Source organism: Panthera pardus, unplaced genomic scaffold, assembly GCF_024362965.1.
Source record: "Panthera pardus isolate Hobbes unplaced genomic scaffold, ASM2436296v1 HiC_scaffold_15, whole genome shotgun sequence".
Classification (NCBI taxonomy): Eukaryota; Metazoa; Chordata; class Mammalia; order Carnivora; family Felidae; genus Panthera; species Panthera pardus.
The window spans coordinates 87,706,945-87,732,279 of record NW_026526710.1 but is presented as its reverse complement, the minus strand read 5'-3'; the positions used below and the strand labels follow the sequence as shown (position 1 = coordinate 87,732,279).

General features: G+C 54.0%; 1 protein-coding gene and 1 long non-coding RNA gene across 2 annotated transcripts in view; one reads left to right on the top strand and one right to left on the bottom strand.

The window, feature by feature from the left end:
* The first annotated feature begins 2,526 nt into the window (after positions 1-2,526).
* On the top strand, positions 2,527-5,327 carry LOC109251729 (uncharacterized). The gene is made up of 2 exons (XR_002073668.2): positions 2,527-2,702; positions 4,978-5,327. It is a non-coding gene; the product is annotated as an uncharacterized LOC109251729 (long non-coding RNA).
* A 14,050-nt stretch (positions 5,328-19,377) lies between these two features.
* The window catches only part of SALL3 (spalt like transcription factor 3), a 20,071-nt gene continuing 14,113 nt past the window's right edge, over positions 19,378-25,335 (bottom strand). Inside the window, 2 exon segments of the mRNA XM_053902855.1 lie at positions 19,378-22,408; positions 24,764-25,335. The exon segment at positions 24,764-25,335 is cut by the window's right edge and continues 2,383 nt beyond it. Of these exon segments, the coding sequence (XP_053758830.1) occupies positions 21,977-22,408; positions 24,764-25,335 (1,004 nt within the window). The 3' untranslated portion in view covers positions 19,378-21,976.

Here is a 25,335-nt window from a genome sequence, read left to right as displayed (position 1 = left end):
GTGTACTGAGACCTTTCACTCCGAAACCCAGGCGTTTTTGGAGCGTAGAAATTAGCACAGTACACGTAGCAGGTGCCACACGTCTGCAGTGGTTCAGACTCGTGCAGCAAAGCATGAATACTCACAACCGGAGAACACGCAGGTGCCTGTGCACACACACACGCGCGCGTGCAGGCACTTTGGTTCGGGTCAGGTGCACCAGAAAGCACATTGCACGGCCACTTCTGATTTCCAAAACACTTCACGTTTCTCGACAACGACAGGCTGTCGATCGCACTGTCTCGTCTCCGGGAACAACGTCACAGCCTCTACGAAGCCAAGTCACCCCAGTGACCAAAGACCCCCCTCCCTTTGCCGGGCAGCCTCTTGGTGCTCTCAGGGGCACAGAAACCCAGCAGCAGGACAGTAAAGTGATTCGTACGTCCACACCCTTCCAGGCCAACTCCTACAGAGGACTGGATTTCACGGCATTTCCCACGGAACAGTGCTCATTTCACATAAAAAAGAAAGCAGCATAATTTGCAAATAACCCCAATGGGAAACTTGGTAATTTAATTAAAAGCAGCTCTTGAGGCCTTAAGTATTTTATGTTTCATTGTGACAACTCTGGAAACCCACAACCGAGTACCAGGGGAGGGACAGGCAGCTGGTTCATAGCAGAGCTCTTCCGAGGCCGTACCCAAACTGGGCTGCACAATTTGATTTGTATCAATAACCCCAGCGGCTGTTGGGTGAGAAGTCCGTAGAATCACTGGCCTCCTGGATGGGAGTCTCCCATGGAGACAGCAGCCACAGGAAAGGAGGTCCTCAACGCGCTTCCCCAGCTGGCTTCTAACATCACACTTGGTTTCTTTGTCTTTGGTCATACAGGGACTGTTTCTAAGCTAATGGCCCTCTTTCATCATTTTAAACTTGAAAAGCTTCTCGTTAGTAAGCTATTAGATAACATTTAGGCCATTCTAGATCGGAGCCAAGTTCATACTCCACAACCACATCCCACAATGCACCTTTGGAGACATCAGGGTGGGTGGTTTTTCTAGAGCCTCTGAGTGTTTCTAGTTCCCGGCCTAACCATCTGTCTCGGCCTCAATTCTCCATAGAGCCTGGGCCAAGGGCTTCCTCATCTGGTGAATTGGACCCGGTGCCCTCGATCTCCAGAATCCTCTTCAGGTGGTTCTGGCTCCCAGCTTCCGGAGAAGCGGGCCACCCAAGGTCACTGCTCCTCAAAGATGGCCCACCTTCCTCAGAATTGCCTGGGACCATTTTTGAATGGCAGCTCTGCACACGGGCCCCAGCCCTAACCCCGGGGTCTTTGCGGGATGAGGTTGACTCTTACTAAGCGTTCTGTCAATAAGGCAGCTCGAGGATTTCTTTGTAGGAGGGCTGCACTCAAGCCGTGTAGCCAGGTAACGAAGGCAGAGGGGCCTTGTCAAGCTGCTGTGTAGCAAAAGCTGCACTGCCAGTTGGGTCATATGGCCATCTGGGGCGGGGGGGGGGGGGGGCAGCCCTTGGCACCGCTCCCACTCAGAGCTCCGGTTCAAGGGCTGACCCAGGGAGCCCTCAAGCCATCTGAGAAAGTCTCGACGGAGCTGTGGCTTAAGGGCCTTTCCCCTGGGGCTGTCGGCGGCCGGTGCGTGTGAAATCAGCTGTCACCTGTGCTGCATGGGGGACACCCAGGCAGGAGGTGGAGAAGGACAGGCCGAGCCTGTGTCCACAGCTACGGACATGACACGCTGTCATCTCTGTGTGCCTCAAGTTGTCGAGTGGACAATAGAATCTGTGCCGCGTGGAGGGACCAGCCATTGTGTACTCGGTGACTCTCACTGTGCACTGACAACCCCCTGGGGACACACCGCAGGGCTGACAAGTTCCCAAACATCACCGACACTTGCTCTGAAGTTACTTCCCCCACGAGTTGACACACATCTTACTTTGCTGCGGGGACGGTACGCAGACGTGGAAACGGCCCTCCGATGCCGTCACGGACGTTTCGGTGTCAACCCTTCCAAGCGGGCGGTAGCAGAAGGCGGCGTTCCGCTCTGCAGAGAGCCACCGAATGTCACCACGCTGACGTGAGCGTGGCGCTGACGTGGGCGTGGCGCCGGCGTGCTCCCGTCTCCCTCTGACGCCTCCCGGCAGCCCTTTCGCTCGGAGTAAAACAAAATGGCAGCGCTCGCGTCGACCCGCTGCTTTTCCGTCAGAGAAACGAACAGACAGCGGTTTTCCTTTTGATCGTCAGCGTGCACGTGAATGTCGCCAGGCTGCGGTACTTGCTGCTCTGGCGACGCCTTTGCGGCGCGGTGGCCACGATCAGCGGGTCCGGCTGCAGAGCGAGGGGGAAGGCGTCGGAAGGGGGGGGGGGGGTCGGCCGTCTGTGGGCACCGGGCGCAGGTCTCTGCGCGGCGCTCGCTTGGCGCGTCACCGCGCGCTGTCCGCCGGGAACCGGGCGCGATTTCGCGAGACCCTCTCCGCTCACGTGCTTCCGGGAAGTGACGCGCGTCAGAAACCTCGTGCGGCGCTCGGGCCGGAGCTGGTCCTGCCCAGTCACGTGACGGCAGGCGTCGGCCACAGTTTCAGGCTGTGGCCGTGTCAGAGACGCTCGCGGGACGTTTCAAGACCACGTCTTCTGAAAACGAGGATCAGCCGGTCTGTGAAGAAAACTTTCAGGACACGAGCATGTACCGAAGGCGCCATGAAAAACGGTGGGCGGATGATGTGCATTAGGCAGAAATCGTGTGCTGTTGGTACCAGAATTCCTTGAAACGTTCCCAGGAGGCTCGATTTGAGGTCACTTTGGAACTGCGAGACACCCGTCACCCTGTAGGGAGGTGTCGGTCGGAGGCCTGCTCTAGCCGCACACCAGTCGTAGACGCTAACTCGCAGGGGGTGTGGAGGCAGCCAGCCAGCTTTCGCCAGAGGCTTGGAGGAACCACCTGGGTTCGTCGCTGAACCGCGGGCTCCCAGGACCCGTGTGGGTCCAGCCTGGGTGCCGCCTGAGGTGACAGAATTTGTGACAACCAAACAGGCCACAGAAAAGATCGCAGAACACATCCCGCTCTGTCCTTCCCTCGCCGTCTGCTTCCGGGGGCCCATCCAGCGCCCCTGTCTTCTGTCCATGCGGGAGACGGCTTGTGACCTGGGGTCAGGCAACCCCCGGAATGTATCCAGATGCTTGTATCTGCGCATCGTCTCTGTATTTCTGCGAGAGATTCACCAGCTTCCCTCACAACCCATGACAGAGCACACGACTCGGCTCAGTTCAGTTTTTAGTTGGCTCTAAATAAAGGTTTATTTTAAAACAGATTTAGATTTATAGAAAGACCGCAAAGATAGTACAGATCATTCTCCATATGCCCTACGTCTAGTTTCCGTGACGTTTTACGTCGGTACAGTATGTTTGCTACAATTAATGAGACCGGCAATGCGTTATGACACCCGAAGGCCCGTACTTTACTCAGGCCCCTGGTTTTCTCCGCTGTTCTTGTTCGGCCCCAGGACCCGTGAGACCTTAGCCCTCAGGAGGCTGCAGGTCGTGTCCTTCCTCCGTCCCAGGACCTGAGTACCAGCAGCTCAAGATCACGTCTATGTTTTCAAATAACATCCAGTGATGTGGATTAGATTAGCCAAGTCAGATCAGACCATGATCCTGCCAGCACGGACACGCCGGGATTCACACGGCTTTGCTGTTTGTACTCAGAGGACCATCCCCCAGAGATGGGCAGCTTATGCAGTCACAGGCGTGCCTCGTCCCTTCTCACACAGGAACCCAGCAGCGCCCGGCCTCGGCCTTGTTATGTGGCTGGCTCAGAGAATTCTTCCATTTCAGTTTCCTTATAAAGGAGAGTCCTCCTCTGTTCCTGTATGAGAAAACAACGGTGTGCAAGTCTGGGTTCCGGGCCCGAGTTCAAATCCTACTGTGCACGGCCTCTAAGCGCCAGACCTCTGTGCTGATGTCTCGGGAGGACGTCGGCGTGACTGGGTGTTGGGGAGACCCCAGGGAGCACTGGCCGGCCCACGGTTGCCGGTGCAATCAGCATGCTGGTGTCCAGAGAGCCTCGCTCTGAGCCTGGCTTAAATATGCATGTTTCGGGGAGCCTGGGTGGCTCAGTCAGTTAAGCGTCTGATTCTTGATTTCCGCTCAGGTCATGGTCTCACAGTTCTTGAGTTCGAGTCCCGCATAAGGTCTGCATGGACAGTGAGGAGGCTCCTTGGGATTCTCTGTCTCCCTCTCTCTCTACCCCTCCCCTGCTCCCACAGGCTGTCTCTCTCTCTCTCAAAATACATGAATAAACTTTAAACAATTGTTTTCAGTAAAATAAATAAATAAATACACGTGTTTCATCACAGAACCTCATGTTTGTCAGAACAGACAGATAATTGGACACTTCATTATTTAAGCTGGTGGCCCTGGGCCAGGTGGGTGGTCACCCCCAGAAATCACCCCGGCTGAAGGAAGCTCGAAAGTGGTGGCAGGTAGTGGAGACGGTGTCGGGAGGGACAGCGAGGGCACCTGGCCTGTGCTGGGGGCGGGCGTTTTGGACGCGGCTGATGAGTCACGCTGTTCTTTCTTAGGGTTTATCCAGTCACCATAACTCACAAAACAACACCCCTTTGGGCAGAAATTTTTCTCAGTAATGGGAACTCGAGCATAGGGAGCAGCACGTCCTAAACGGTGACACCACTGGAAGTGCTTCCAGCTTCATGCAGCTGTCGGATCTCGTTTCTGTTTCTTTCTTTTTTGTTAAATTTTTTTTTAACATTTATTTATTTTTGAGGCAGAGAGACACAGAGAATGAACAGGGGAGGGCCAGAGAGAGAGGGAGACACAGAATCTGAAACGGGCTCCAGGCTCTGAGCGGTCAGCACAGAGCCCGACGCGGGGCTCGGACTCACGGACCGTGAGATCATGACCTGAGCTGAAGTCGGACACTTAACCGACCGAGCCACCCAGGCGCCCCTCGTTTCTGTTTCTTACAGACCGAATGGATTCAGCATAAAAAGTCATCTATTTGGAGGGACCCTGCCATCGGTGTCATTCTGGGAAGCCGAGTGAGGCACGACAATTGTGAGGCGTACGTGTAACGCTGGCGTCCTAACAGTTTCAGCCGCTGTTTTCAGGTGCCTGCACTGCTTCTGTTCTGTCCTGCTTCCTACGCTGTTCCACGACAGGAAGTCAGAAGAAAATGGGCCTGAAGACCACGTTTGGCTTATATGCTGCGGAGAGGACTCCTCAATCTGGACATTTATTCAGATTTTCAGGTAAGAGCCAGGCCCTGTGCCTTTCTGTCTCCTAAGAGTCACAGTTGATATTAAAAACTACTTGACAGGGGCGCCTGGGTGGCGCAGTCGGTTAAGCGTCCGACTTCAGCCAGGTCACGATCTCGCGGTCCATGAGTTCGAGCCCCGCGTCAGGCTCTGGGCTGATGGCTCGGAGCCTGGAGCCTGTTTCCGATTCTGTGTCTCCCTCTCTCTCTGACCCTCCCCCGTTCATGCTCTGTCTCTCTCTGTCCCAAAAATAAATAAAAAACGTTGAAAAAAAAATTAAAAAAAAAAAACAAAACAAAAAACTACTTGACAGCATAGGAAATGTTTGATTACCCATTTTTACCAAACGGTCGCATTTTCCATAAGATGGAGGTTTTTGTGGGGTCAGGCTGGATTCCTGTTGGAAGACGGTGTTTTTCACAGAGAGACAAGCCGTTGGTACAGATGGGCGCCTTTGCAGTTTCCAAGTCGTGAAGCCTGGGGCCCCTGCTGGTTGGCACAAAGTTGCCAGGTGCCTGCTTACTACTCGGCTCTTGCTCCCGGGAAGCCCTCAGGCCGGGAGAGCCACGGCGCCCACTCTGCTAACCCCACCTCGGCTTGGCACCTGCCTGTACTGTCGGCAAGTACAAAATGCGCACGCAAAGGAAACAACAAAACGGAACGGGGGAGGATGAACGTGAGGCGAGCATTTGTGTTTGAACCGAGCTGCTGCCCAGAGACAGGGGCGAGATGCACGTGGGAGGGGGCAGAGACCCGGGCAGCCCCCCCCCCCCCCACCGCAGAGTCACAGCTGCCGGTGGCAGGCTTTCCTGCAGAAATCGCTGTGCCGTAGGAAGCAGGGAGTGAGGCGGCCGACGGATTGCGCCCCGAGAACACTGGCCCCGTCGCCTGCAGCCGGGGTGCAAGCCCAAATGTCACAGAGCAGGTGCACGCTAAGTACAGGTATGTAGATGCTGGTAAAGGGAAAGCAACGGTCCCGCGTGAGGATGAAAACCGGCGCACATCAGGCCTCAGGGCCGCAGTGCGGACAGCCGGGCGGAAATCCCACGTCCTCGGTGTCTTGTCTACAGGACAGCTGCTGTCCCGCTCCAGGCGCTGGCCGCTGTGTGGCAGCAGGCCCGAATTCTCCAGGACTCGTCATTTTTTAAAATGTTTATTTATCTATTTTTGAGAAAGAGACAGAGCACGAGCAGGGGAGGGGCAGAGAGAGAAGGAGACACAGAATCCCAAGGGGGCTCCAGGCTCCGAGCCATCAGCACAGAGTCCGACACGGGGCTCGAACCGTGAGATCATGACCTGAGCCGAAGTCGGACGTTCAACTGACTGAGCCACCCGGGCGCCCCTAGAAGTCACTTATTTTTGACAGCTGAGTGCAGTGATGGTTACACAGTATCTAGAATTTGGCTCAATAAAGCAAGTGCTCTGGACAGACCATCAATTACAGTAAGAATAGTACACGTGATCATGATGGAAGCGGATACAATGTAACTTTAATAAATGGAAACACACTTTCTACTTTGGCTGTTTGTTCATTCCAGGACCAAAACACCTATGAAATTTCTGAGTTTCTAATTTAGAAAATCTTAAATAGGGAGAGAACTGTTTGGACAAGCCTGGCTAACGGTTTTCAAAAACTCATTAGTCCTGTAAAATTCCAATTTATCGTCTCAAATTTGCAAGGCTTCCAGCGTGCTTACCAATAATGCCTTTTCTTTTCAAGTTATCCTCACCTCATCTGCAGTTCCCCGCATCAAGCCGAACACAGAGTTGTGACTGCAGGGAGAGCCCTCAGCATTCCGTCCGTGAGCGCTGCTGAGGCACGAGGAGAGGCAGAAAATGGCGAAGTTCTGGCGCAGAGCGGCTTTCTTCCTCGTTTGCCCCAACGTCAAGTTCCGAGAATCCTCCTGCATATACGGCACTAATTTCAGTTCATCAACACCTTGGCTTCGACACAGACGACTTGCCCACGAAGGGGAGAGCCAGAACACGGGGCGCTGCTCTCGGGGACACGAATGGATCCTGCAGGCCACGACCCTCCGGGGGGCCGCCTGTCCTCCACACCTCCCAGCTCAGCACAGCTCTGGCCCCCGGTGTTGGGCTTTGTCACCGGCAGCGGGCCTGAGAGCCCCTCTGCCGTGTAGACCAAGAGTGCTGGTGCCAGACAGCAGATGCGGAGGAGGAGGGGTGGGCCGCAGGTGACACTGCAGTGGGACGGGGAGGGCAGCGCGGTGTGATTACTGCACACGGTGGCCAAGCTGGACAGGGCCGAGCCCCCAGATGACTCCCGGGGAGACCCCTGCACGGACTCTGTCCCATTAGGGCCGCTTCTAACCAGCGGCTTCTATCTGCTTTCACTGACGGAGCTCAGGGGCGGCCCCTGTGCCCTGTCCCCGCATCATCAGACTTAACTCCCATGGAAAACTCCAACATTCCCTTTTGCAAGGTTGAGCTTTACCTCCAATGTCCAGACGTGTGGGTCCCCGGGTCTTCGGGACACCGTCCCCCACACCTGCCATGCTCTCTTAGCTGGTCACGACACAAGCTGCTAGGAAAACAGATCATCCATTGTGCCTGGACTGGTGCAGTACCCCAACCAATGCTTTCAGAAGGTAGCCGCGTCACAAAGCTCATTCGTTCTCTGCTCGTAAATAGTCGGCAGCCCCTCTTCAGGAGGGGTGGGTCTTGTTTTGTTTCATTTTTAATTTTTAACGTTTTTATTTTTGTGAGAGACAGAACGAGTAGGGGAGGGGGGCAGAGAGAAAGAGGGAGACACAGAATCATCGGAAGCAGGCTCCGGGCTCTGAGCTGTCAGCACAGAGCCAGACGTGGGGCTCAAACCCACGAACCGTGAGATCGTGACCTGAACCCAAGTCGGATCCTCAACCGACTGAGCCCCCGGGCGCCCCAGGAGAGGTGGGTCTTAAACGCATGAGTGAGCCCCCCCGGGGAAGAGCTGGGGGAGGCGTTCTGGACAGAGGGAGCTTGCGAGTGACAGCTGTTCCCCTGCTGGGTGGGCCGCAGACACGAGCTCAGGGAAGCATTGTGAGGTGGTTTCTAACCCCCACTGCACAGGCCCTAAAACTAAGCCCCGGAAAGCATGGGCCGTGGCCACGCTCAGAGCAACGAGCGGGAGCACAGGTCTCTCTGGTCTGACAGGGGTGACACAGCCTCCCCTAACCTGCGAGGGTAGCAGAGAGCGTACTCTGGAAGATTCCAGCAGCAGATGTCAGGGACAACTCAGGCAGGGTACCCGGCTCGGCTGTCTCTCATACACCCCCAGTTTTCTCGGCCCCTTCTGGCAAGCGGTGGCTGAGGAACACGGGGCTAGTCCAGGGGACCGAAGCGGGAGTCTGCTCCGTGCAGTCTGCGGAAAAGCTTTCACTTTTCTGACAGAGAGATGGGCTGTTGGCTTCAGGCCATGTGCCCCTGCCCTTCTTTCGTCTGAGTGGAGCATGAAGCCACGACCTGGGACAGCAGCAGCCACCTTGAGGTCATAAGGGGGCCGCACGAGGACAGACTACGGCGGCCTTTGGTGGCATGGAATGGACCCCAGCAACTCCCGAACTCTGGGCTTTGGGTTATTCGGGACAAATAAACTTCCACTGAACTATTAGGTGGATTTTCTGTTAGCTGCCACCAAGTGCAAGGGCACGGGGCTGGGTGCCTTGGGTGGTGATGAAGGTGGGCTTCCCAGGTTCAATCCCGTCCTCCAGCGGCATTCACAGCTGCCCGGTCCCTCTCTGCTTAGCACAGCTCCGAGCCCAGCCACACTGCACCTGCTAGAAATACCGAATCCCTACTGAGCCAGAATCTGCACCTCAACAGGGTCTCCAGGCAGTCTGGAGGTTACCAATTTGCAAAGCTGAGGAAGTGCTCAATGCCCAACACCCCCACCTGGTCGGGAGGCAGGCTGGCCAGTCTGGCAATGAAAGACAGTCTCTGCTCTGGTCGCTACATCAGCGGTACACGGATCACCCAGGAGCCCCAAACCTCAAGCCCTACCCCGAGCCTCGGAGGTGGGCCCAGGAATCTGGGTGTGAGGCACGTAGCTGCAGAAATGCTGCTAGGCTCAAGAGAACCTGCTGGAAAGGGGGCAGGAGGTGTGCGGTGTGCAGGGTGAAGTGACATGACCTTGTGCAGTCTTAACACAAGGATGTCTCCTAGCTAAGCAAGGTTTCCTGAGTACAGGTACTCAACTTCACTGAAATTTCTATTCCTTCCAAGAGTACAGGAACCATCTCTCACCTGTCCATCCATCCATCCATCCTCCACCTGTGTCATCTATCCATCCACCCATTCATTCCTCCGTCATCCATCCATCCATCTATCCATCCATCCATTCCTGTCATCCATCCATCCATCCATCCATCCATTCCTCCAACTGTCATCCGTCCATCCATCCATCCATTTTTCCATCATCCATCCATCCACTCCTGTCATCCATCCATCCATTCCTCTGTCATCCATCCATCCATCCCTCCAACTGTCATCCATCCATCTATCCACCCATTCCTCTGTCATCCATCCATCTATCCACTCCTGCCATCCATCCATCCATCCATCCATTCCTCCAACTGTCATCCATCCATCCATCCATCCACCTATCCATCCATCCATCTGTTCCTCCAACTGTCATCCATCCATCCATCCATCCATCCATTCCTCCCTCATCCATCCATCTATCCATCCATCCACTCCTGTCATCCATCCATCCATCCATCTATCCATTCCTCCAACTGTCATCCATCCATCCATCCACCCATTCATTCCTCTGTCATCCATCCATCCATCCATCCATTCCTGTCATCCATCCATTCCTCCAACTGTCATCCATCCATCTATCCATCCATCTATCCATCCATTCCTCCGTCATCCATCCATCCATCTCCTGGCATCCATCCATCCATCCATTCCTCCAACTGTCATCCATCCATCCATCCATCTGTCCATCCATCCATTCCTCCATCCATCCATCCATCCATCCATCTATCCATCCACCCATTCATTCCTCCATCATCCATTTATCCATCCATCCACTCCTGTCATCCATCCATCCATCCATCCATTCCTCCATCATCCATCCATCTATCCATCCATCCATTCCTCCAACTGTCACCCATCCATCCATCTATCCATCCATCCATCCATCCATTCCTCCATCATCCATCCACCCATCCATCCATCCATCCATCCATCTATCCATCCATCCATTCCTCTGTCATCCATCTATCCATCCATCCGTTCCTGTCATCCACCCATCCATCCATTCCTCTGTCATCCATCCATCCATCCACCCATTCATTCCCGTCATCCATCCATCCATCCATCCATTCCTATCATCCATCCATCCATCCATCCATCCACTCCTGTCATCCATCCATCCATCCATCCAACTGTCATCCATCTATCCATCCATCTGTTCCTGTCATCCACCCATCCATCCATTCTTCCATCATCCATCCATCCACCCACCCATTCATTCCTGTCATCCATCCATCCATCCATCCACTCCTGTCCTCCCATCATCCATCCATCCATCCCTCCATTCCTGTCATCCATCCATCCACCCATTCATTCCTCTGTCATCCATCCATCCATCCATCCATTCCTGTCATCCATCCATTCCTCCAACTGTCATCCATCCATCTATCCATCCATCTATCCATCCATTCCTCCGTCATCCATCCATCCATCTCCTGGCATCCATCCATCCATCCATTCCTCCAACTGTCATCCATCCATCCATCTGTCCATCCATCCATTCCTCCATCCATCCATCCATCCATCCATCCATCCATCTATCCATCCACCCATTCATTCCTCCATCATCCATTTATCCATCCATCCACTCCTGTCATCCATCCATCCATCCATCCATCCCTCCATCATCCATCCATCTATCCATCCATCCATTCCTCCAACTGTCACCCATCCATCCATCTATCCATCCATCCATCCATTCCTCCATCATCCATCCACCCATCCATCCATCCATCCATCTATCCATCCATCCATTCCTCTGTCATCCATCTATCCATCCATCCGTTCCTGTCATCCACCCATCCATCCATTCCTCTGTCATCCATCCATCCATCCACCCATTCATTCCCGTCATCCATCCATCCATCCATCCATCCATCCATCCATCCATCCATTCCTATCATCCATCCATCCATCCATCCACTCCTGTCATCCATCCATCCATCCCTCCAACTGTCATCCATCTATCCATCCATCTGTTCCTGTCATCCACCCATCCATCCATTCTTCCATCATCCATCCATCCACCCACCCATTCATTCCTGTCATCCATCCATCCATCCATCCACTCCTGTCCTCCCATCATCCATCCATCCATCCCTCCATTCCTGTCATCCATCCATCCATCCATTCCTCCAACTGTCACCCATCCATCCCTCCATTCCTGTCATCCATCCATCCATCCACCCATTCATTCCTCCATCATCCATCCATCCATCCATCCATCCATCCATCCACTCCTGTCATCCATCCATCCATTCGTTCCTGTCATCCATCCATCCATTCGTTCCTGTCATCCTTCCATCCATCTATCCATCCATCCATTCCTCTGTCATCCATCCATCTATCCATCCATCCACTCCTGTCATCCATCCATCCATCCATCCATCCATCCATCCATCCATCCATTTCTCCAACTATCCATCCATCCATCCATCCATCCATCCATTCCTGTCATCCACCCATCCATCCATTCCTCCACATGTCATCCATCCATCCATCCATCTATCCATCCACTCCTGTCCTCCCATCATCCATCCATCCATCCATCTATCCATCCATCCATTTCTCCAACCATCCATCCATCCATCCATCCATCCATCCATCCATCCATCCGTTCCTGTCATCCACCCATCCATCCATTCCTCCACATGTCATCCATCCATCCATCCATCCATCCATCCATCCATTCCTCCATCATCCATCCATCTATCCATCCATCCACTCCTGTCATCCATCCATCCGTTCCTCCGTCATCCATCCATCCACCTATCCATCCATCTTCAATCAGTCATCTTGGAGAGATGAAGTCTAGAATGTTACAGAAGGATGGAACAAATGTCTTTGCTCATATTTATCAACCTCAAGTCTCCCTGGTACAGACTTCTGTTGCTTGAAGCCGTCTCTCTCTACTGTGGGGTGGTGTATGAAACTTGCCCTTACGCTTTAGGTTATTCTGATTGGTGAGCAGAGCTTACCAGTCTGGCTCATTAATGAGCGGACACTCGAGATTCAGCTCTCCCGTTACAGATTTTCTGCCCCTGGAAAGCTGCAAGTGCTCAGACAGTGGAGCCTACCCTCTGGTGACGACTGTTCCTGGAGCACAGAGCAGGAACCTAAGAGTGGTGTGTTTGCAATAAAAGGGGGGACGTAACTGGGTAACGTGTGGGATGAAGCAGTGTTGATTCTCACCTCCTAAAACAGCACTCAGGCAGCCCAGGGCCTGGGGATGCGGCAGGAAGCTGGTGGCTGCCGGGTGAGGCACGGGGACACACCGTCTCCCACTACACTGCCAGAGAAGGGCCATAGGGACAGTGTGCCAGCCTGAGGCCATCCCTCTGTCTGGACCATCCTGGCAGCCACCAGCAGGCCTGTGGGAACGAGTCAGCTGTCCTTGTATCTACCTGTGAGACATGATTTGGCTGCAGCGGAGAGGGCTGGGTGTGCAACCCCACCGGCCGGGACAACTGTGCGTAGGGACCAGGGCACATGTGGCCGTGGGCAAGCCTGTCTGGGCCCACAGAACTTCTAGGCAGCTGACATCCTGCGAGCTCAAGGCCATCATCCCCACGACCCCGTGTCCTGAGATCCTGAACTCTGGTGCCCTGGCCACATCTGTGCTCCTTCCATGGGGATGCACAGGGCTGCCCTCAGCTCTCCCGCCTCCCGGACGTATGTCCCGGTCCACATGTGCAAAGATACACACATACACATGTCACTTCAAAGAAACAACACCAGGGTGCCTGGGAGGCTCAGTCGGTTGAGAGTCCGACTTTGGCTCAGGTTGTGATCTCATGGTTTGGGAGTTTGAGGCCCGTGTCGGGCTGTGTGTCAGTGTGGACCCCGCTTTGGATCCTCTGTCCCTTACCACCCCCGCCACCTCCCCCCCACCCCACCAAATAAGTATATAAAAAAAAAAAGGAAAAGAAAGAATGCCAATGGTTTGGGTGGGCAATTCCCTGAGAAGCCCACGTGCATGCCAGGGACCACAGCGTCCCAACTCGCCCCTGCAGCCAGCCCGGTGGAGGGGACAGCCAGCCAGAGACCAAAGGTGCCACCAGAGCCGGGGGGCACCCCCATTCCTTGCCTGTTTGGGCACTCGAACGCTGGAGAGCTGGTTTTAGACCAGGTTTGATTGTTAACTTTGGAAAGCATTTTATATGTTCAGAAAGGTGAGAATGTTTCGATATTGTTTTCACATTTCTAGAGGAAACTAACTCTAGCTTGAAAATCAAAGGTGACAGTGGGGAAGGGAAGTTCACCATCAACAGCTCAGAAGAGCCCACGGCGAAATGGATGGTTTCTACACAGTTGTTCAACGGTTGGCCTCATCCTGAAACGCAAGACGACTGGCTGTACTCACATTAGTGAATTAAACATTCCAGAACTACCTCTAAACCATTAAACATTCTGCTAATGGAATCCCAATACATCAAAGGAAAAGCTCCAATCTTTTTAATTACAAAAGTAGAGAAAACACATAATTGCAATTGAATATGCTATTTTTAAATGCATGTGAAATATTGAATATTTTCTAATAAAACAATCGAGCTAGCCTTGCAAGCATATTCCAACTGCTTTATCTGTGCCGACAAAGTTTAGAAAAAACTCTCATTTCCTTACCTCGGGGAGTATGCATTAATAAAATAATTAAGCTCAGCATTATTTTCTGCTCAAAAAGCCTTACTTGTTATTCTGGACAAACAAATATTCCCTGAGCTGAATTAACTGCCCTACTTAGAAAGTTCTTACTTTGAGGGGTCACTCTCTCAGGCACACACAGCTTATCGACAAAGTAGATGTCCCTACTACATACTGAAGTACAGATCAAAACTATTTAGTTTTCATCACAGATCTGCAAGGGCAAGACTGGGGTTTAAGAGAATCTGTTGAAGCGAGCTTTATCAAGAGCCAGGCAGCGTCCCCCTCCTGCAAGATCTCGTACCGATATTCTCTCTGTAGTTCATCCCTGACGGTTAGACTTGGGGTCCGGGGACTCTTCCTTTCTGGGATTACAAATACTCTTTGAAAGCATTTCTGACTTTTCCACAGCCCACAGTTCTCTCGGTGCTCCCACAGCCAATCCGGCGAGGACGCGGTGACCCTCCACTGATGCTTCCCCATCTCGCCGCTCCTGGAGCGGGAGGCACGGGTCACGGGCCCCCAGGCAGACGGCAGACACGCTGTCTCCACCGCGGACAGTCTCTGTCCCCTCCCCGCCGCCCCAGGAGCAAGGTGCGTTTTTCCGGCGGTGGTCGCGGAGGCCTACCTAGGTAAGGCCACAGGCACACTCCCGCGTCGGCCCGTTGGCCTGAACACCACTGAGGACGCCGTGTCTGAGCCAAAGGGAAGCCGGCAGCTAACAGCCGGTGTCAAGAAGGTAATCCGTCGCTGGGTTTCCCTCGTCAGGGCTCGTGAGAAAACCCTCAGCTTGTCTTCAGTTAAATACCAAGACCAGCCATGATTTTCATGTCGAGGACCACGGAGCCTGCGTTTCTAAAACCGAGTACCTAATTCAGGACCATCGGAAGACACGGATGACCGGGTTCAGAGCCTAGCCCGAGACACCACCCTTAAAAATGACCGAATTCTGATTGTGATTTAAGACCCGCTCTTCCACGGGCACCCGGGGGGCTCGGCCGGTCAAGCGTCCGACCGGGGCTCAGGTCACGGTCTCACGGTTCGGGAGTCGGAGCCCCGAGTCGGGCTCTGCGCGGACAGTGCGGGGCCTGCTCGGGATTCTCTCTCTGCCCCTCCCCTGCTCACGCTTTTCTCTCTCTCTCTCTTTCTCTCTCAAAATAAAAAAAATAAAAACTGAAAAAAAGGAGAAGGTCTTAAAAAACAAACACCACTTGATCTCGTGCGTAGTCCTTGGCACAGCAGCGGACAAGCTGAAGGGTCAAGGCCTAAATGTAAACTGAGAGATGGGAACGCCAAGCCTGGGGAGTTCTGGGTGACAGACGGACGACACAGGGGAACATGTAAGGGAGAGTCTCCGGTAGCCAGGAACTACTCACGAATGAACGACTTACAAGAACCGCTCCGGCCAAAAACCCACCGGACGATCTTCAAGTCCCGGGTGCACTGAGATTATGAAAATTACATTTGGAGTTTTCCTCGGGAAAAATGAACCATTCGCAAATATTAATTGGTAAAGCTCATTTTCCCAAACTGCCTGTGGCTCCTGACTGAAAAATCTAGGAGGTTAATGCAGCAAATAAAACTCTGAGACGCTGGTGATTTTTTTACAGTTCGTGTCTTTTTCCATCGCTGGTACGGTTTCCAGATCAGCTTCTTTGGTAAGTCGTTCCTCGGGTGAGATTATGGGCCGGTTTGACTCATTCTGAGCACGTGTGTCTACGACAGGTGCCAGATAACAGAACTGCTGTTCACCTTGAAGAGGCTGCCTGGACAAGACCTGCGTCTTCTGTGTGCTCAGTAAAATGTTTTGAAGCGCAAAGATGAAACGCCGGGGCTACAGAACTCTCCTGTGGGGGGCCCCGGGCCCAGCACGTCGAGTACCGCCCGCCGCAGCCCCGAACGCTGTTACTAAAAATCCCAAAGCAAAGCCAAGCAGAAGACAGAGTAAGGCACGGTAAGCCTGCACAGGAACAGCTCTGTGCACAGGCCGCCCGCCTGAGCCGTGACGAGACCAGATGATCCCCCGCGGAAAACACGGCAACTCCAGGCTTATTTGTGAAGGGAAACGGATGTAAGATTCAAAACCTAATTTATCTTTACAGCATCTGAATGTGTGGGGAGGTCTGACATACTTTCCACTAGGGATCCCTACGACTCTTACCGTCTGAAGCGTGGAAAATACGGTCCCCGAGCCTGCCGGCGCCCCTTAGCGGTGCCGTCGTGGGAGGCCGTGACACGTTTCTTCCGGGTAATTCTAGGTCAGAAGAGCTGTTTTTACATCGTCCTTCAGAAAACAAATAGGAAAAGTAAAATGGAAATGTTTCGTGTATCCTGCATGTGATAAAAAAAAAAAAATCTGCTAGTTGTAGAAGAAATGTTAAGACCTTTGTATTAGACATTATGTACCTAACCTAAAGTTATTAAAATTCACAAGTCCTTTAAATTAAGCTAGAAAGAAAATAAACAGAATTAGTGACCACCTGGAGTGCCAGGACAGCCACTGAAGGAAATAACTCACGCCTGGTTGTGAAAATTCCAGTTTATGTGTCATTCTATAACTTAAAATTATGTGTATCGTGCCAACTTGGAGAGCGGTTGGAGGGTTTGCAGAACCCCTGTGTTCACGAATAATCACGTTTGGAACTCCTGAGATCAGACGTTTATTTCCACATGTGAATCATACCCAGGGAGTGACTCACGGGCAGGCCGCGGCTCCTCTCCGCAGGGCAGGGCCTTGGGGTCCCTTCATCTCAGGGACACGGAGGGCACGGGCACAACAGGACCCAGCGCCAGCTCTCTGTCTGCCCCCGCCTCGCCCATGTTCTGGTTCTCCTCCCCTTGTAACCCAGCGCTCGGGCAAACACTGAACTCAGTCACGAGCAGAGGACCCACAAACGGAGCCGTGTCAATACAACCTGTGACGACTCCCAAGTCAGACCAAAACCTGCAGACATGGTTACAATTAGGACAGGGAAACCCAAGGGAATAGTTCACGTTCTCTGGTATTTTACTAAAAACAACCGTTAAGAAACAACCATTGCTTTAAATGGCATACTCTTTTGAATACGTGTATACGCACACGGTATATGTGTATACGGTACGTGTATCCGTATATAATCTTGACGAGGAACCATATGCGCACCTGCGTGGGCAACACATGTGACAAAAAGCTAATCATTTAGAAAAGACTCTCTTCGTAGGAAACGCAGTAATCACGATGTTCACAGAGCTCGCCTTTATTTTACCTTAAATATAGTTGCAGTTTAAAAAGCTTCAATAAATCCACGATTTAAAATAGAGATACCAACACATTTTTTCATGGTCCACAAATGATTCCACGGATTTTCGTTAGCAAAGTCGTTTATAGTAGAGTTTTCATATTTGTGTTCTCAGGTAATCATTTGTATCTTCTCTCTCTCTAAACACCGAGACTTGCCTAGTGAATTTGGGGAGGAAAAAGGAAGCTAAACATTAGTGGTAGTTCTTTCCAAACGACAACAAACAAACCACCCTGATTTTAGAACTGGAGAGGGTTTTAATGCCACCAAATTCTACCCTGCGTACAGAAAAGGGAGCAGGGTGTGAGGGCCGGCCCGGCCCGGTGCCCCCGTGCCCTTCGCCGTGGCCCCGCCCGGTGCGCCAACACGCCACACGCCTGTCAACTGGGGACAAAGGTGTGAGCGCCACCACGGGAACCGTGTCTGGCGGTTGCATTTTAACGTCCTCCCTGCGGGAAGGACGCTCAAGTAACGCCAGTATTTCCCGGCGAGGTGAAGACGACAAGGGGAATTTAACGTTCTCCCTCGCTTTGTACAGGACGTTCCGTAGACCGAGGTCAGCCAACCGACCTGCTAAACGGAACCATCTCGGGGCGCGTTTCTCCACGAGGCGCGGAGGCGGGAAGGCCTTTCAGAGGAAGAAACGAGTGCCCGCTCCCACCTCGGCACCAGTCATCAGCAACCCGGCTCAGGATTTTAACACAAAAGGCCCGGCATGCTCGCCAGGTGACAGGACGGCCACGGGGCTGCACGTATGTGACACGATCACGCTGCCCCAAGTGTGCACCAGAGGAAAGCCGCGAGGCCTCCGGGCTTCCGTGGCATCAGACAGGCAGCCAACAAACACGGCGACCCGGAGGTGGTCGGGCTGGGGACGCGCACGCGGCCCGGTAGTGAGGAGATAGGCCTGACGTGTGTCGGGGCTCCGGGAAGCTGGGGTCGGGGCCCGGCCGCGGCGGCCACGCACAAAGCAACAGCAGGCGGGGGCCACGGCCTTCTCGCTTCCGAGGGGACAAAATTAAACAGCGCAGAGTTTAGAAACAATTGCTTTTTAGCCCTTCAGCAATACTTTTTAATTAGTTTGAAACGTTACTGGTTCCCGTAATGAACCCAGAATAGGAATATATTTAAATAAATAATTCTCAGGGATCGTTGGCATTTACGGCTGACGCGCGGTCTGCGCCACGTGGAGCTGACGTCAGGAGCAAGCGAAAACCCGGGCCTGTTAAGCTGAAACGCCCCCGGCTTTACACTAGAAATGTTTTCAAAATAAGCAGATCACGTTTTCCCTGCATTGTAATTTATATTATTTTAAATACAGGAACCTTTATTTCACCATTTTAAAACACAAACTGAATTTACTGTCTGACTTGGCTCATGTTTCAAAATCTCCACCCCAGCACTGAAACCAGCCTGGGTCCATCCCTAAGGTGGAGGGTTTTGTGCTGGGAGGCCGACCTGGGCCGTTAGTTCGGTGGTTAGCGTCCTCACCCGTGCTTTGCAAGGACCCCCCACCTCCCAGGCAAAAACTATTTCTAGGTATCAGTAGTTATCGAAAAAAGAAACGCATCATGCCTGTTGAAACCAGGAGCTGTTAAATTATTTAAAGTTTTACGTCTTCTCAAATGTTACCGGGGAGGTAAAGCTTCCTTTATGGTAAAGACCTCCTCCCTCGGGAGCTAACGGACGAAGGTGCTGGTGGTGGACACACGGTATCGTGAACCGCGCGCCCCTTCGTTCCCGCGCCTACAATGTGGTTCGATGCACAGCCGCGTATTTCTGAAGCGATCCGAAGAGCCAACACCGGCACTGAGCGTTGAGGGTGGGAAGGCAGTTGGGAGGGTAGTCATTTGTGGCCACCGCCAAGGCTCTAACGGGTAGGCGTTTTCCACCACATCGTCTTCCGTCACAGATGTAAAAAAAAAATCCACAATTAGGAGGTTGCGTTTTTATTTTAGAAAAAAGTGAAAAATAAAAATTTCAAGACCAGTTGAGATACATTTAGCTATTGCTCAGATCTAAGCTGTCAACCCTCGTTGACTTTCCTCGGAGAAACACCACGGATATACATCCACCATTAATGACCGTAACCTCAAGTCCCACTTGTTTCCATTTGAATAATCAAGGAACGCGATTCAGAGATAAGATTACATCCTGCATTTTATTCATTTCCATATGACAAAAATAGTCACCTAGACTAAGACATCCATTTCAATCAGTAGATGTGTCGAGCCACAGGTTTATCATAAAAAATATTGGATCTTGGTAAGAGCGCCGGCTGGCTCCGGGGCCCCGGCCCTACATGGTGCTGCAATAGAAAAATAGTGTCTCTCTTCACCACGCGGAGAGGGACGGCCTGGTCCTGAAGACGCAGGGGCGCGTCTCGCGGTCCCTTCACAAGCCATCTTATTTACAACACTTTACATTTCTTTTCCCTTAAGTTATATACACATCCTTCTGGGAGAAGAGAGAGCATCACACGGTACCAACTACTAACCAAAACCAAAACCCAAAACTCACACCAAAGAGGACACATAAATAATAAAAACATTCAACCGCTGAAGGCCAGTAGTGCCACGTGGCCGGGCCGAGGCCCCCGCCCCGTCTCCCGAGAAGGGATGGCCCCTCTGGCCTCGGGAAGCAGAGCTGGGCGGGGGGAGGGGGGGACCATGCTCCATCCGACGGGAAGAAACAGCTCAGTCTGCTGATGAGGAGTCTTCGCACCTGTTTCTGTTCAAGGTCACGACCTGACTCTATGGCTGTTGTCGTGCTGGGAACATCGTCCTACTTCTCCACGTTAGCCGGGAAGTCACTGCCGTCCGGTCCCTTCTTCGGGGCGCACGACCCCAGCGCCACCCAGCCGCCCGCGACACCTCGGGAGGGACGCGGCCGGACAGGCCGCCCAACGCACAGAATGAGGTAGAAGGCGGGCCGCGGCGTCGCAGGCGCTCCCCCCGCCCGCCGCCCAGCACCCCCCCTGCCCCGGGGCCCTGCCTCGCGCCAAGCAACTCAAACCTCGTCAGCAGCTTCAGGCTGGATTTTGAGTAGTTAGATGACATTGTGCTTTGTTCTCATCTGAGAAGATAATAAATAAATCGGGACTCAGACAATGTCCCAGTTACGACTGATGACACCGCCAGACCTCTGCTATCTCTCCCCACTTTACTGCACACGGGGAGCGGTGGAAATCTGGTCCGGGGCGTGTGAAGAAAAGAGAAGAGACTGAAATTGCACCCACGCGGTCTCTAGGTGAGTTCCCGCCGTTTCGGTGCCACGGGCCTACGATTAATTCATCAAAGCTGTGTCAGGGGTGGTCAGGCTTTTCAACGGGCTTCGTAGAAAAGTTAAATAAATCATTTTAATTTAGGAAGTGGCAGGCCCTAGTTGACTGAGGAACAGACAAATCCTGGTGGCTTTTCTGTCTCAGTGGCACAGATTTCTCATGTTGTTTGACCTTAAGACAAAACAAGAAACTGTAACAGTTTTTCATTTTCCTTAAACCAAAGTACTATTTATAAAATACTTTACATCTTTTTAAGTTTTCAAATCATAGACAAACCTCTCTAATACAAAATACTAAAAGTGCAATAGTATAAATTAAGAGTTTGCAACCACATTATACAAACATTACCTTTTTATTGTACAGCTTTGATAACGTGAAATATTTCCTCACAACTGCTTATAATGTTGTGAATAATTTACGGTGACGTTTGTCTGTAACTTGTTCCCAGTCGCTGGGCTACAGACCACACTAGGGAACAATTGTCCACATAGCAGCTACAAACATTTAAGTTAAAAAAAAAAAAGAAAAGAAACCGAAGAAAAGCGTGGTCACTGACAGGTGCTTGCACACGAGAGCATGCCGTCTTTCCCAGTGTAACTTCACGATTGCCTGCATTGAAATAACTCACTTATTTATAGTAAAACAAATTCTGCTTTAAAAAAAAATCATCACATGGCCAGATGTATTCTGCAGTACAAAAGCTTCCTTTAAAGTTGGGGCCGTATTATCTGTTACCCGCATAATCTTAACATGATAAATACTACAGACGAAGGCAGTGCCGTAAGACACAGCGCTGGGGGTACCGGACCACATCTTTCAGTTAATAGTCTAAAAACAGAGTTCAAGTTTCTAACTAATTCGAACAAAACCTTCGAGTGAGTGTCGCTGGAACAGCACAGGCGACCCCTTTCTCCTCTGGTGGGGGGGGAGGGGGGACGGTATTAGGTTCGGGGAGGAACCGACCGGGTGTGGTCTGAGCCCTTTCCATTCCCAAGGCGGTTTTACAAGGACTTCTTTTTGACTTAAACGTATTTAGGAGGTTACGGGGTCCCCAAGAACAGTCCAGCTCACCGTGGAGAGAAGTACCATGCAGAGCTTACGAGACAACCTTCCAGCAGCCACACAGTGAACGTATTTTCTACTACGGGTAAAATGTTAAGGAGAACTCGGACGCATGGCTGCACAGCCTGACGGTCGCGCTTGACGGGGTGCGCGTGGGACGGAGGGACGGGCCAGGCCGCGCACACAGCTAGTTAATACCAATCTCCTTGTTATCCTCGATAAACCTCGTGAACGGACGGCTGGCTCCCGTTTCCGAGTTTGCTTTGTCCAAACTCACAATGGGCGGACTACCGCCGGTGCGCGCTTTGTCCATCCCAGCGGTCAGGGAACCCAGGGGGGGGATAGCACTTCCGCCGAGACTTACTGGGAGCTGGGGAATGCCGCCATTCTGGATGACAGAGATCTCGTTGTTCTTCATGGCGAGACCGTTTGTGATAGCCGCGGCATACTGGTTCCAGAAGCTGGGGTCAACGTTCATCGCTCGTGCTGCCAGATCCTTCTGGAACATTTCCGAAAACTTCAGAGCGTCGCCACCTAGCAGAGCCATGGGGTTTTCCACTGACAGGCGGCGGCCACGCCTCGCGGGGGCGTTGTTCCACATGTGTGTGCCCATGTGCACCTGCGTGAGAGACACGGAGACAGGCACAAGTAAGCCCGGCACGGAGGCAGGTGCGTGCCTGTCCTACGCTTCCCACGTGTCACCCAGACACCCAGCACGACGGTTTCGGAACTGGGCTTCTGTTCCCCGCTCTGAGCATCGGTCTGGGGACACCAAACATTGTTGGGCGGGCTTTTCTGAGCGGCTTATACTTTAATGCGTGACATTTCTTTTTATGAAATACAAAAAGCAAGACCGGCCGATATGTTCTGAAGTTTCTTTCAGCTGATGAGCTTGACGGGGTAACTCCCCCACGAGGTGCAAAGTCCGAAGGCCACCCAGGAAGGCTCCAGAGCTCGGAGGGCACACAGCCCCGCCCCTCAGTCCTCTCCCCTGGCCTCCGCAACGCCGTCTTTGCACTCCTGCTTCACTGGGCCTGTTTGGTGGCTTTCTCCCAAACGTGGAAGGGGCAGCACCTGGGGCCAGCAGAGACCTCAGGCGGCTCACGTCCCAGCCCTAAGGAGCAGCCCCAGGTGGGGAGCTTTCCAGAGTCTCTGAAGAGGACTCCGGAGCCCGGACAGGCCTGTGACGTGGACAGAAAGAGGCGTGTTTCTCTACAAACACTCATCTAATGTCCTGTCCACACTTCACCTTCCATGGAACATGTATGGTGTGGTCACCTGAAAACGTGAGCACTACCCTGGGCTGTTCTCCTCCGGCCGTCAGGCCGAGAGGCTTCTCACCAAATGCCCCCAGCCCCTGCTGGCAGCCACAGACAAAACCAGGCCTCTGGACGGGATTTGTTATTTGTGTCTTATGGGAGTGTTTAAAAGCCATGTTCTACCACATTTGGGACTGCACCGGGTCCCGGGACTGCTGCCCAAGAGCAAAGCTTGTGTGGTCACCCCCCCCAACAGCCTCCTCAAGTCCCACCCGCCGTGTGGTCACCCCAACAGCCTCCTCCAGCCCCCCCCCACCCCGTGTGGTCACCCCCCAAAGGCTACACCCCCACCCCATGTGGTCACCCCCCCAACAGCCTCCTCCAGCCCCCCCCCCCGTGTGGTCACCCCAACAGCCTCCTCCAGCCCCACTCCGTGTGGTCACCCCCCAAAGGCTACACCCCCACCCCATGTGGTCACCCCCCCCAACAGCCTCCTCCAGCCCCCCCCCCCGTGTGGTCACCCCAACAGCCTCCTCCAGCCCCACCCGTGTGGTCACCCCCTAAAGGCTACACCCCCACCCCATGTGGTCACCCCCCCAACAGCCTCCTCTAGCCCCCCAACCCCGTGTGGTCACCCCCTAACAGCCTGTGCCAGCCCCCACCCCGTGTGGTCACCACCCCAGTAGCCTCCTCCAGCCCCCACCGTGTGGTCACCCCAACAGCCTCCTCCAACCCCCCCAACCCCGTGTGGTCACCCCCTAACAGCCTGTGCCAGCCCCCACCCCATGTGGTCACCCCCCCAACAGCCTCCTCCAGCCCCCCCCCCCCGTGTGGTCACCCCAACAACCTCCTCCAGCCCCACTCCGTGTGGTCACCCCCCAAAGGCTACACCCCCACCCCATGTAGTCACCCCCCCCAACAGCCTCCTCCAGCCCCTCCCGTGTGGTCACCCCAACAGCCTCCTCCAACCCCCCCACTCCTCTGTGGTCACCCCCCAAAGGCTGAACCCCCACCCCATGTGGTCACCCCCCCCAACAGCCTCCTCCAGCCCCATCCGTGTGGTCACCCCCCAAAGGCTACACCCCCACCCCATGTGGTCAACCCCCCAACAGCCTCCTCCAGCCCCCCCCGTGTGGTCACCCCAACAGCCTCCTCCAGCCTCCCCCACCCCGTGTGGTCACCCCCCAAAGGCTACACCCCCACCCCATGTGGTCATGCCCCCAACAGCCTCCTCCAGCCCCCCCCCGTGTGGTCACCCCCCAAAAGCTACACCCCCACCCCATGTGGTCATCCCCCCAACAGCCTCCTCCAGCCCCCCCTTACCCCGTGTGGTCAGCCCCCCAACAGCCTGCTCCACCCCCCCCCCACTCCTGTGTGGTCATCCCCCACAGCCTCCTCCAGCCCCTCGGGGGGCCGGGCCTGCACTGAAAAGCCAGCCCTTCACCACCGCTACATGATATGCGTGCCCCCGCTAAGTTCACGCACACACAAACACGTGTGCACGTTAGACACAGGTACACGCAGCACGACACGGGCACGTGCCTCGCTACTGGAGGGGGGTCCCCAGCACCTCTGCCCCCCCACCCCCACCCCCCGTCCCCCGGATCACAGCAGAGGCCCTGCCTGCAGCACCTGAAGTGGGTGGGGAGCCTTGGCGGCTGAGCCCCCCACCCACCACCGCGCTCAGCCGGGCGCCGGCCCCCCCCGCGCCTTACCTTCAGGTTGCCCTTGGTGGTGAAGGCCCTCCCGCAGATGGTGCAGCCGAAGGGCTTCTCCCCGGTGTGCGTGCGCTCGTGGATCTGCAGGGCGCTGGCCGACGAGAAGGTCTTCCCGCACGACTGGCAGTTGTGCTGCTTGGGCGCCCGGCGCGGCGGGGGGGCCAGCATGGGCGCGAGGCCGGGGCCCATCACGGCCGGGGGCCCGGGGGGCACCTGCACGGCGGCCGGCAGTGGCGGGCCCTCGCCCAGCGCGATGGCCCTGCTGTGCCCGTTCACTTCCATTTTGATGGCGGCGGGCGCGGGGCCGGCGACCAGGCTAGCGGTGGTCTGGCCGGGACCTAGGGCAAAGTCGGGGTCAAATGACTGAGGACGCGGCTCGCTCAACGCGTGCGTCAGCAAGTGCTGCTTTAAATTCCCCCTAGTGGAGCAGCCGCGGCCGCAGAGCGCACAGAGGAACGGGCGCTCCTTGGTGTGGCTGCGGTGGTGGATTTCCAACGCGCTCCGGCACGCAAAGGGCTTGCGGCACACGCCACACACGGCGCCCGGACACTTACCCCGATCTCTGCTCA